Here is an 11,744-nt window from a genome sequence, read left to right on the forward strand (position 1 = left end):
ATGTTTTATGACTCTCAAAGCCGTGATTCCCATTCACTTCCATTATAAGACTGACAGACTGCAACGGTTTGAGTTAAAAATCTTCGTTTGTGTTCTACTTAAGAAACAATGTCACCTACATCTTGGATGCCCTGGGGGTAAGCAGATAAACATCAAATTTTCATTTTTGGGTGAACTATCCCTTTAAGTCAAATGTAGCTAAAGACACCTAGACTGTGGACCTCGAAGTGTAAAATTCACAAGATGGACTTCAATCAAGAACATCCATGACTTAATTTGGTTATGTTGTTTTGTTTTAATGGAGAAGTAAGAGACTTAAGAACACTATCCAAAGACTTTCTCAGCAAAGAAATGCATATTTGTACATAATTAATGTGGTATTATTGCGCAAATGCAGACGTTTACAGATTTTTTTTGTTTTTGCCTAATTGCACCTGATGTAAATAACAATCATTTTATTATCAAAGTATAATAAGTCGAAACTTCTTTGCTCAATCATTAATTATTCAGAAAGAGTTTGGGTTTTGAGCTTGTTGGCAACATTTAATGAGTGTGAGGGCACATGTTCTTGAGCTTTGGACTTTTTAACAACGCAATTTCACACTAGATTGCAGGAGCAGCGAGAGATAGCACATGCATCGTTGACATCTACAGATACAGAGGTGGTCATTTTCAGAGCCACTCGGTTGTAGAATTCAACGCCTCCTTCAGGGATGAGTTGTGCTTCTCTTTGGCAGTGTGTCAGAAGGAGTGAATAGATCTCAAAAATGGAAGAAACACTCTCTCTGACACATGATTTCCCTGTCAAATGCTGTCCAGCTTTGACAGAATATGCTTTTTATATTTAAATGAAGGACGAGATGCTCACAAAGGGAAGCAAAAGCCAAAATACCAGGACTTTTGAAGTTTGATGAGTTTGCATTTAGTTAATTTTATGCATTTTGAATGCATGACAACACTTGACTGTTTTAAACTCCAGACATAAATGTATTTCTATTAGGGCTGTCAGTTTATTATTGTAATTTACTAAAAATTAATTTTAAAAAAGCTGATTCACTACAGCTCAAATGTTTGGGGTTGATTCCTTATGCTCACCAAGGCTGCATTCATTTGATCTAAAATACAGTAAAAAGAGTAATATTGTGAAATATTACAACTATTTAAAATAACTGTTTTCTATTACAGTGTATTTTAAAATCTAATTTATTCCTTTTATAGCAAAGCTGAATTTTCAGCATCATTACCCCAGTCTTCAGCGTCACATTATACCAATGTTAAAGACAGTTGCTTATAATATTTTTAGGGAAACCGTAATACATTTTTGCAGGATTCTTTGATGAATAGAAAGTTAATAGAATAGAAAAAATATCTTGCTGACCCCAAACTTGAGCAGTAGTGTACTGTTTATTAATGAAAATTTTAACACAATTAATAATGCCCCCTAATCCAAATACAAAAAAAAAAAGACTTGCAATTTATATGACATAATGAAATCACAATGTCTATTTACTGATTTGTTATTATAATAACTGAATTATTTTTATTTTGGGGCTTTTCTCAGCAGACTTGCAATTTATATGACATAATGAAATCACAATGTCTATTTACTGATTTGCTATTATAATAACTGAATTATTTTTATTTTGGGGCTTTTCTCAGCAACTGAGTAACTGAAATTAATTTGATTCAGTAATCAGCATATTGTAATTTATTAGCCTACATTTAAACGGACAGGCCTAATATCTATACAGCTGCATATCTTATTTCTGCTGTGTGTATTGTGACCCTGGTTTTGTTCTGGTTTGTAAACGGTGTTACACAGAGACGTGTTGAGTCAGCTCTTGTCGTTTCTCCCTAGTGGCTTTCCCAGCTCGTGCTTGAGCTCGTGTTAGTCAGTGTTGCTGACAGGAACAGCACTGCTTAGCAAGGACTCAATCAAGATGCAGAGAGAGATGTGGAGTCTTTTCTTAAAGCAGCAGAGAGAGTAGGGAGAGACATGATGCGCTTGTTTTGGCCAGTAAGTCGTGAAGCTTGTATACATGAGTGCTGTCACACTGACTTGATGTGCTTCAGCTCGTCTCTTGTTCACCTTCTCTCACTTTTTCCTTTCATTCAACCACTTGTCTGATGATCTACATAACATTTTTTTATCAGTCTTCCATGAGACGTATTTCTATTGCGTATGTGCGTCAGTAAAAATAAGATTCTGCCTTTTTGGTTCACTGATATAAATACATTATACAAGACTAGTTTTATTGGGTTTTCGGGTTAAACAGGGTACTGCTGTTCAAATATTTAGGGTCAGTTTTTATAGAAATTAATACTTTTATTCAGCAAGGATGCATTTAATTTTTCAAAAGTGACAGTAAAGGCATTTATAATGCTACAAAAGACTTCTATTTCTATAAATGATTATCCTTATATTTAAAAAAAAACAAACAATAGCATCATTTTTGGCAAATTATGACAATAAGAAATGTTTCTTGATCAACAAATCAGAATAATTTCTGAAGGATCATGTGACACTGAAGACTGGAGTAATGGTTGCTGAAAATGTAGCTTTGCTGTCACTGAAATAAATGACATTTTAAGATAGATTAATAGAAAAGAGTTATTTAAATTTGTAATAATATTTCACAATATTACTGTTTTTACTGTATTTTCGACTGAATAAATGCATCCTTGATTAGCACAGGGGGCTATAAAGTTGATTCAGCGGTGGAGAAAGTTATTATATTGTGATTTGGAATAGTGTGCACGGATGAATTGTTCACAATATTAACATGTAGAAAGTAAATAATTTTGATTTCATGTCGACTAAGTGCTGTATGCCTATGGTGTACTTCTAGTCATAAACTGTGATTCATCAAGATTTAAATATTAGCCGTTTGCTGTCATTGTGTTTGTGAACATGGATTGCCTTCCCTATAATCGCACAGAACGTTTTGCACTTAATATTTTCCCAAGGTTTTTGCTATGCTTACATGTCAGTCACGGTGTGTATTCGTGGACCTATTGTTTCACTATTTTAGAGCTTATACTTACAAAATGATATCTGATGTTTACATCCTATTAAAAGTATTTATTATCATTGCTACTGCTTCTGTATCTTGTGCACCCCAAAGGTTAAAGATCATTTTGCATGCAAGTCCTCTAAAAAGAAACCTCTGACTAACCTGAACCTAATTTTCTGTCACAGTAGGAGATTTTAACCAGATCCCCATCTGTATCAGGCCTGTTGGTATGTCCCCCATGTATCCGTTACTTAGCAACACAGCTCTTAATTTAGAACTTTCTTTAATCCACATAATAGGTCAAGCTAGTTTTCACTGGGGAAAAAAGATGTGATCAGAGCACTAGTCTCATCTGCTTGTAATAAATGGGACATAATAAATATACTTCTCTCTTGTGAACTGATTCATTAAAACATGGCTTACATTGATTAGATGCTCAGCCTCGGGTTATCTTGCTAGGTTACTAACCGGTTCATCTCTGTGGAAGCTCAGTTGTTCCACCTTGATGTTCAAACGACAGCCAGCAGAAAACAGCTAATTATGTTGCGCACTCAGTGTCATTCGTAGTGGTCAGTAACATTTTGTTTGCAGAGTTTAGCTTGCTGGTTTTTTTAAATGAAGTGCCAAAACTGTTGATACTGATTACAGCCAACATATTCTAATGTTCCCGCCCCCAACCTGATCAAGCTCTGTGGCATACTGTGTTTATTGCTTCTTTGCCAGTAATGTGTGGGAGTGAGAAAAGCTTTGTGTCGCTGTCACTGTAGATTAAACACACACAATTCATGTCAGTTTCTCAGCTGCTGTAATCAACAGGACTGTAACCAACATAGATATTGAGGGGGACAATTCTGCCCTAATATTCAGATTAATAATCAGCCAATGAGGAGATCATTTATTTTCAAATCATTACATTTGGTAACCCACAAAAATATGAAACATATAAATATGTGGTTATAGTCTTGCAATAACATGATTTCCAGTTTTTTTTTCCAGACCCAAAGTTTCTGTTTTGTGTTACAGCACAGTTTGTTTTTTTCACAAAGATGAAATACCTTCAGTGTTATTTTAGCATAATTGAAGTACTATTATAGTTTTAGTAATATTTTTATCATTTTTTTTTCAATATTTTCAATTTTCATTTGATTGTTTTAGCAAATTTGTTGTTTTTTTGTCATTTTTAGTTTGTTTTTTTTTACATGTAACTATAGTTCTTATTCATTTTTATTTCGGTTTTAGTACAAATGAGAAATGTTGCCCTGGCAACTAGCTGAAATAAAAAATATATATTTTATTTTAGTTAATAGTTGTTTTAATTAACGTTTTGGTTACACTTTATTTTAAGGTATCTTTGTTATGGTGTAATTATACATTTAAGTACTGAGTAATATTAGTTAACTACATGTACTTACTATGGTTAAGATTAGGGTTACTTTTATAATTTATTGTTATTATAATAGTAAGTACATGTAACGTGTAACAAGGACACCTTAAAATAAAGTGTTACCATGTTTTGTTTACTATAATAACTGTTCTGTTTAACTGTTTAATTCTTATAAAGTTCAAATGTATTCTGTCAAGAGTAGTTTTCTGAGATATTCAGATTTATTAGTGCAGGGATATTTGGGTAAATAATTTCAAAACAAGTGAGGAAAAAGTGCATATAGAGTCATATTTTCAGTTCAAAACTTTATTTCCCAAAGGAAACGTTATATTTCTCATCTTATAAGGGGCCAACATAAATGTGAAAAGCAATTAATCTTATTTAAGCAAAATTTTATTGTTATATAAACTTTACCAAGCCACAAATAATCTGTCATAATTCATGAAACGGAAAAGTATCATTTTAAAAGTCTAATAACGAGTCACTACTGAAAACGTTGAATTTATGTTGATTTTGTGCTGTGGCAGAAGTTCAGGGCTCCTTCAATAGGTCAGAACATCAGGCAGAGAATAAATACAATGCAAAATCCTTATTTTGCCTGTGGGCCGACTGGATCGATGCTGGGGGGTCGATTTGTGAAGGGGTGCCACTGGCCCTGGATACTGGGACTGTCTGTGTGGAAGGGTTTACGAATGCGGATGATCTCCAGTCCTGACTGGTTGGACAGCTTGGTTATAAGTTCTGCAATTTCCTGTGATGTTTTGTTGGTGACTGTCTCCTCCTTCACATTACCATTCACTGCACAGATCAAATACCAACAGTGAGTGCACAGGTAAACATTTAGTAAATACTGCAGGAAACGACAAGGTCAGACTTACAATATTCAGCTACTATCTTTGGAATTCTGCAGGACTGAGGGGAGATGTAAACCACGGTTCCTGGGCTATTCTTAGCAAAGTCGACCACACCTTCTTCAATGAAATCCCTGGAGGAATATAATTAGAATTAAGTGATTTACAATAAGCAAAACACAAATAATGCACAATGTCAAATGATCTCACTGAAACGTGGTACTTAATCTACCCCACACTACGGCTGCATCCGAAAACTTGGGCAGCTGACTTGCTGCCATATGAGCCAATGACTTTGCAGGCAGCGTTTTTGCATGTAGTCACCTCATGAAACTGATTTTGGAAAGGCTTCTGAGGCAGCATAACGGTTTAATGACATACAACAAAATAGAACGAGTTTTTGTGACGAATGAACACAAAATGTAAAACTAATTAAATGTAAAACTAAACGAATATTTAATTACTATAAAACTGTTTTCTCGCTAGAAATAACATCAAAAGTGCAAAAAGTTAGTCAGAAATACGCCTTCAAAATTCGATCAGAAGAAGGTACCTCCGGAGACAGGAAGTAAAGCAGAATTTGGATTTCGGACGTGCCTTGATGCCTTCCTGCCTTGGAATGCTGCATTTTTGAATGCTGCAAGTTTTCGGATGCAGCCAGCATTTAACTTCAGCTGCATTAAATATCATCCTAAACCCCAGCAAAATAAAAAGTTTTCATTTTTTTATTTGCAAAATAATTTAAAATAATAAATAAAACTACAAGTATTTTTTTTAAATCCCATATTTTAGTCATATTTTACTATTTCTTTTTACATAATCTGTGATATTATCTCGGAAATACTAACAAATGCTAATAAAATACAACAAACAAAAATAAATTGCTGGATCTCCATGCACAGTAAATATTCTATGGGTTTTTTTTTTTTGTACAGTGTTTTATTATACATGATCAGCACAGATTATGTAAACCCATACCTGACTCCTAAAGAGCCCTGGCCTTTCTTCGAGAAGATCAGAGATATTCGCTTCAGCTGACACACATAGCGACCCACTCCATTTTGAAGAATGCTCTGTAAAAAACGACTCGGTGTTCCTCGAGCAGTCATGTTCACCTCTTCAGAGATCCTACATTCAGTTCAACTCACTCTTTGACTGCTGTCAGTATTGGTTAAAGTAATATCACGCACTTTGAATGATTAGATGTAGAGGACAATCGTCAGAAGACATGTGTAATGTCATGTACGTTACACATTGTCGTCCGGGTGGAAATACAAGCTACGCATTAGAAATAACTGCAATACAGTTTTGTAACAATCAGAAAGTTCCCAATAGAATTATTACATGAAATTTAAACATGAGGCAGCGTAATTATGTATAAAGATATTCTTATTACGATTTGAGGCTACATAATCAAATTATCTTTGTCTTGACTGACTACTACAAGAGTTGTGTTTCACACGGAAGTATTTTGAAGTGCGGACCTCATGTTCAGTAGGACGTGCAGACACATGATAACAGTTTGGCGCGCTTCTTACAGATTTGTAAGTTTATGTATGTTTACAGTATGTAATTTCAAATGTTTACGGTATGTATGTTTCTTATACATGTTTTCCGCCACAGATTCTCTTCAGTAGTTTCATTAATTTTACAGATACACGTACAGTATAGTTGAGTAATAATGTTAAGGGTCATGCATAGACAGTATAAGTTACAGTTATTTTTTTGGTGACGCTTTATAATAACTTTTATTAATGAATCCGTAGCAAGCATTATAATACATCAGTAGTTCATGCACATTCTTATATGAATATATAAAACAGTATATAAATGGCATTTTCAATTATTTGATCTACTAATAATTATATAATGTATTAAGTGACGCTATTAATGGTACGTTAGGTAAGTCATTTCTGCTACGCTGTTACGCAGTACATTTTTTATTTCATAATAAATCCCCATCTTAATATATTGTCATTTACAATTTTAAATATTTAAATAATTTTTTAAACCATATTATCACAGAAAAAAGTAACAGGTAAATAAGTTTATTACTTTGGTTTTTTTGAGTAGATGTTACCATTTTGTTGTGGGGGGCAAAACATATATTGCAATGCAATACTGTGATGAGTGAGAGATATACAAATAAATGTTCCTAAAAAAGCCTAATTTATCATATTTGATACATTTTAGCATGCTTTTTCTAAAAAAAATGATTATTTATAATGATTGTTGATCTAGTAAGTGTTCATCCTGAAATATTACTAACAATATAAAAGTTATTCTTATTTTCACAGTAAAGATCATGACATGGGGAACCATGACCTGAAGGGGACCATTTTTAGAATTATACTTTTACTTGATAAAAAGTATAAAATATCAATCAGACGACAGAAAGCATGTCTCAACAGATTTTCTGAAAAGTTTTGATCATGTTGATAGTTTAGAGGCCTTAGAAAATTGCATATCAAATGTGATGCAGTAGTAGGTTTAAGGGGATTAACTTAAACTGTATGTATATGTTAACAGTATGTTTACTTTTAAAAGTTCAAAAGATAGATCATAACACAGATGACCCATGTTTATGACAAGTTCTGTTTCAGTCGCATTTTTAAACTGCATATTTTAATTGTGCAAATTTTCTGTGATCATTGCAGGTCTGATGTCCTGAATTAACAGCAAATGTGGAGGAGCAGGTTTCTCAGGGGGGCGGGCTGTCTCTTGCAGGGGACAGGCTGTATTCCTTGTAAACCCTCTCATCTTCCTCCCTGGAGATATCTATCATTTTACCAGCCCTGCCTCAGTCCAGTCCTACAGCGTTCTTTTAGGGCACCAGCTTGGTATTGTTTTGAAAACCGATTAAGACCTGCTGTTGCTTTATATTTCTGCAGAACATTAAGAAAAGATGCTAAGTCTATCATGGATTTCCCTGCCCAGCCCCTCACAGTGACTGATATCAAGCAGTATCTTCGTTACAAAGATATCCCTTTCTACGATGGCTACAGCTGCTTACATGCTCCTAGTATTTTTATGGAACCAGCACCTGAAGGGTCTGGAAAAGAGAATTACTCACTGTTCATCGATAAAACCACCGGACAGTTTCAGTGTAAGGAGACTTTAGTGGAGGGGAGCTGGGAGGACCTCCAGGATTGCATTGAGGTGATGTTGAATGAGAATCAGACCTCCATCAGTCCTAACGTGCTGCTGGGGTTTCCTGAGAGCATGGAGGAGCAAGAAGAAAGAGAGATGGAGATGAAGGAGGTGCAAAGAATATGGAGCAGCTCTGTGCCGTTTTCCGACCTACTGGATGAGGAAGTGCAGCTCATTAAAACCATGTTTCTGATTGGTAAACTCACCAATGCCACACTGAAGAAATTTGGGGTCAGGTTCTTCAAGCCCACCAAGAGTTTGGTGTTCCCCTGGTTTAGTGGACATGACTCGGGCCTCCGGGGTGTTAAGCTGCTTTCCGCTGCTGCGAAAGGTGACGGACAGGTGGTCTACACTGAAGCTACGGTTCCAAAAATCTCCAGCTACCACAACCTCTTCGGCCTGCCTTTGATAGGACGGAAGGTCGGTGAGGTTGTGCTCACGGGACGTGAGATAGACAGCATGGCAGTGAGTCAGGCTACCGGTCTTCCGTCTTTGGCCTTGCCACGGGGTGTAAGCTGTCTGCCTCCGATCCTCCTGCCTTATCTGGAGCAATTCAAGAAAGTCACACTGTGGCTGGGGGGAGATATGCGCTCCTGGGAAGCCTCAAAAATATTCTCCAGGAAACTTGGACTGAAGCGCTGTTCTCTTATCCGGCCAGGGGACTTTCAGCCGTGCCCCAGTGAGGCACTGGCCCAGGGCAGGAATTTGGCGCGAATTGTCAAGGCTTCAATCCCTGCTGCCCACACGTCCATTGTGTCCTTCAAGCAGCTCAGGGAGGATGTGTATGGGGAACTGGCTAATGTGGAGCAGGTGGCTGGAATACAGTGGTCTCGATTCCCTGAGCTTAATCGTATCCTTAAAGGTCATCGCAAGGGGGAGCTGACCGTTTTTACAGGTATAGCCAACACAGCTATATAGAGCAGAACTTTGCGTTTTTCAAAAGTTTTCTGTACTTTACTGTACAAAAAATATATATATATATACCGTATAGCATTGTTTTTATTAATTGCATTCTGTAATATGTTAAATAAAAATATAAATCTTAAATTATAATAAAAATAATATTAAAATAGTAATAATAAAAATATTATTATATAATGTGCATAAATATTAAATAGAATAGAATAGAATAGAATATTTGTATTTCTTCTCATGGCATGTGTTTGTAAATACAGGTCCAACAGGCAGTGGAAAGACAACCTTCATCAGTGAGTTTGCCCTAGATCTGTGCATGCAGGGTGTCAACACATTATGGGGCAGCTTTGAAATCAACAATGTGCGTCTGGCCAAAATTATGCTGACCCAGTTTGCCAAGCAAAGGCTGGAGGAGAACCTGGATCAATATGACATGTGGGCTGACAAGTTTGAGGACCTGCCACTCTACTTTATGACCTTCCATGGACAGCAGAACATCAAGTAAATCATTGCCATTCCTTTTATACAATCTAATAAATTGTTTGATTCTAAATAGATACTGTATTGCAAGCATGACTCTGTGATTTTTTTTTATGTATGGCTTTCTTTTTTTTCTTTTTTTTTCTTTTTACTTTAAAAAAATATTGGAATGATTTTTTTATATTTTACTTAAGGAGAGGACCAGGTTTTTCCCACGATCTTTAAATATGAACTGCACTTTTCCACCCTGCACAGGACTGTTTTGGATACCATGCAGCATGCCGTTTACCTGTATGACATCAGTCATGTGATCATTGACAACCTGCAGTTTATGATGGGCCAAGAGAACCTGTCTGTGGACAAGTAAGGCAACAGTTTTAATATGCTATTTATTTAAAAGAGTTTCTATGGTCCTGAAAAACCTGGAGGTATTGGATATTTTCAAAACTGTGATTTCCAGGATTGGAAAAGTATAAAATTATAAAATCTTGAATAGTCATGGAAATTCTGTAGTCAATAATCATTTTTCTAGTAATTCTCAGTTATTATTGTTTGTGAGATATAGTCAGATTACTATAAAAAGATTTCTTGAAAAGTAATCTTATCTATTTATATATATATATATAGAGAGAGAGAGAGAGAGAGAGCGAGAAGTGGATAACCGAATGTTTTACAATTAAAAAATTATTATTAATATATTTTTTTCCCTCAGGTTTGCTGTACAAGACCACATCATTGGAGCCTTCAGGAAGTTTGCCACAAACAGCTGCTGTCATGTGACTTTAATTATCCACCCTCGGAAAGAAGAGGATGATAAAGAACTGCAGACAGCATCCATCTTTGGCACAGCCAAGGTTGGTAGATACAGGCTGTGTCCACGTTTATTCCTCAGCTATTAATTTGAGATACAAATTTTCTCATGTACATGCTTAGTTTCTATCTATAAGAACATCGAATGTATCTACTATAAAAAGTCTATAATGCATAATTTCCCCATATCAGGCCAGTCAGGAGGCAGATAATGTGCTCATCCTTCAGGAGAAGAAGTTGGTGACGTGTCCAGGCCGGAGGTCCCTTCAGGTGGCCAAGAACCGCTTTGATGGGGACGTGGGGATCTTTCCTTTAGAATTTAATAAAGCCTCGCTTACCTTCTCCACGCCTGTGAAGGGAAAGCAGAAGCTTCGTAAGGTGAAAGTGGACAAGAATAACAGCACAGAGGAAATAGAGGAGACAGAACTCAAAGAAAAAAGTGAGAAAGCTCCCAAGCCTGCCAAAGCCAAGACCTCAAAGACAGTTCAGGGGTCAGCAGCGTTAAAAAATACCACAGATGGAGAAGGAAATTATCAGTAGCTCAGGGAATTCATTATTTGTATGAATTCAAATAAAATGATTAAAGGGGTCATATGATGCGATTTCAATTTTTTATTCTCTTTGGAGTGTTACAAGCTCTTGGTGCATAAAGAAGATCTGTAAAGTTGCAAAGACTAAAGTCTCAAATCCAAAGAAATATTCTTTATAAAATGTAAGAGTCAACCACGCCTACCTAAAACGGCTCGTTCTAACACGCCCCCACATGTCTACGTCACGATGTGGGAAGATTTGCATAACACCGCCCAAATGTTCACGCAAAGAAAGAAAGCGTAACTTTTATTCTCGCTGTAGTATTGTTGTTGTCGCCGCCGCCATGTCGTGAAGGTGCTGTGTGTTTCGTTGTGAAAGCGAAACTACTTTGTTTGGCCTTCCAAAAGAGGACACGACTAGAAATCAGTGGTTAAGTTGTATTTACAACACTGTTCCAGAACAGTTCAACCCAAATATTCAGATGTGTGTAGCGCATTTTATGGAGGACTGTTTCCTGATCCTGGTAGAGTAGGCTACAATGCCGGCTGTCAGACTGTAAGTACGTTTTTTATATCGAAAAAATTTGCCACTGACGATTCAAACTCGAGT

The 11,744-nt window shown here is 36.1% G+C and overlaps 2 protein-coding genes across 4 annotated transcripts; one reads left to right on the forward strand and one right to left on the reverse strand.

Annotated features, from left to right (window-relative positions):
* Nucleotides 1-4,723: 4,723 nt before the first annotated feature.
* LOC107755430 (39S ribosomal protein L43, mitochondrial-like) lies at nt 4,724-6,507 on the reverse strand. Its single transcript, XM_016572210.1, has 3 exons — nt 6,228-6,507; nt 5,277-5,383; nt 4,724-5,196 (listed from the first exon to the last, which is right to left on the reverse strand). Exons 1-3 carry the CDS (start codon nt 6,356-6,358, stop codon nt 4,988-4,990), a joined length of 447 nt encoding a protein of 148 aa, XP_016427696.1. The 5' UTR covers nt 6,359-6,507; the 3' UTR covers nt 4,724-4,987.
* Nucleotides 6,508-6,718: 211 nt separating this feature from the next.
* Nucleotides 6,719-11,212, forward strand: LOC107755431 (twinkle protein, mitochondrial-like). 3 transcript variants are annotated; one of them, XM_016572212.1, is made up of 6 exons: nt 6,719-6,793; nt 7,907-9,294; nt 9,575-9,815; nt 10,050-10,157; nt 10,507-10,648; nt 10,797-11,212. In XM_016572212.1, exons 2-6 carry the CDS (start codon nt 7,932-7,934, stop codon nt 11,142-11,144), a joined length of 2,202 nt encoding a protein of 733 aa, XP_016427698.1. In that variant the 5' UTR covers nt 6,719-6,793; nt 7,907-7,931; the 3' UTR covers nt 11,145-11,212. The 3 variants fall into 3 exon arrangements, with proteins under 3 accessions (XP_016427698.1, XP_016427699.1, XP_016427700.1); XM_016572213.1 differs by having other exon boundaries at nt 6,727-6,803; XM_016572214.1 differs by having other exon boundaries at nt 6,751-6,797.
* The last annotated feature ends 532 nt before the right edge of the window (nt 11,213-11,744 follow it).

This window comes from Sinocyclocheilus rhinocerous, unplaced genomic scaffold (genome assembly GCF_001515625.1).
Source record: "Sinocyclocheilus rhinocerous isolate Xijiao unplaced genomic scaffold, SAMN03320098_v1.1 scaffold140, whole genome shotgun sequence".
Lineage (NCBI taxonomy): Eukaryota > Metazoa > Chordata > Actinopteri > Cypriniformes > Cyprinidae > Sinocyclocheilus > Sinocyclocheilus rhinocerous.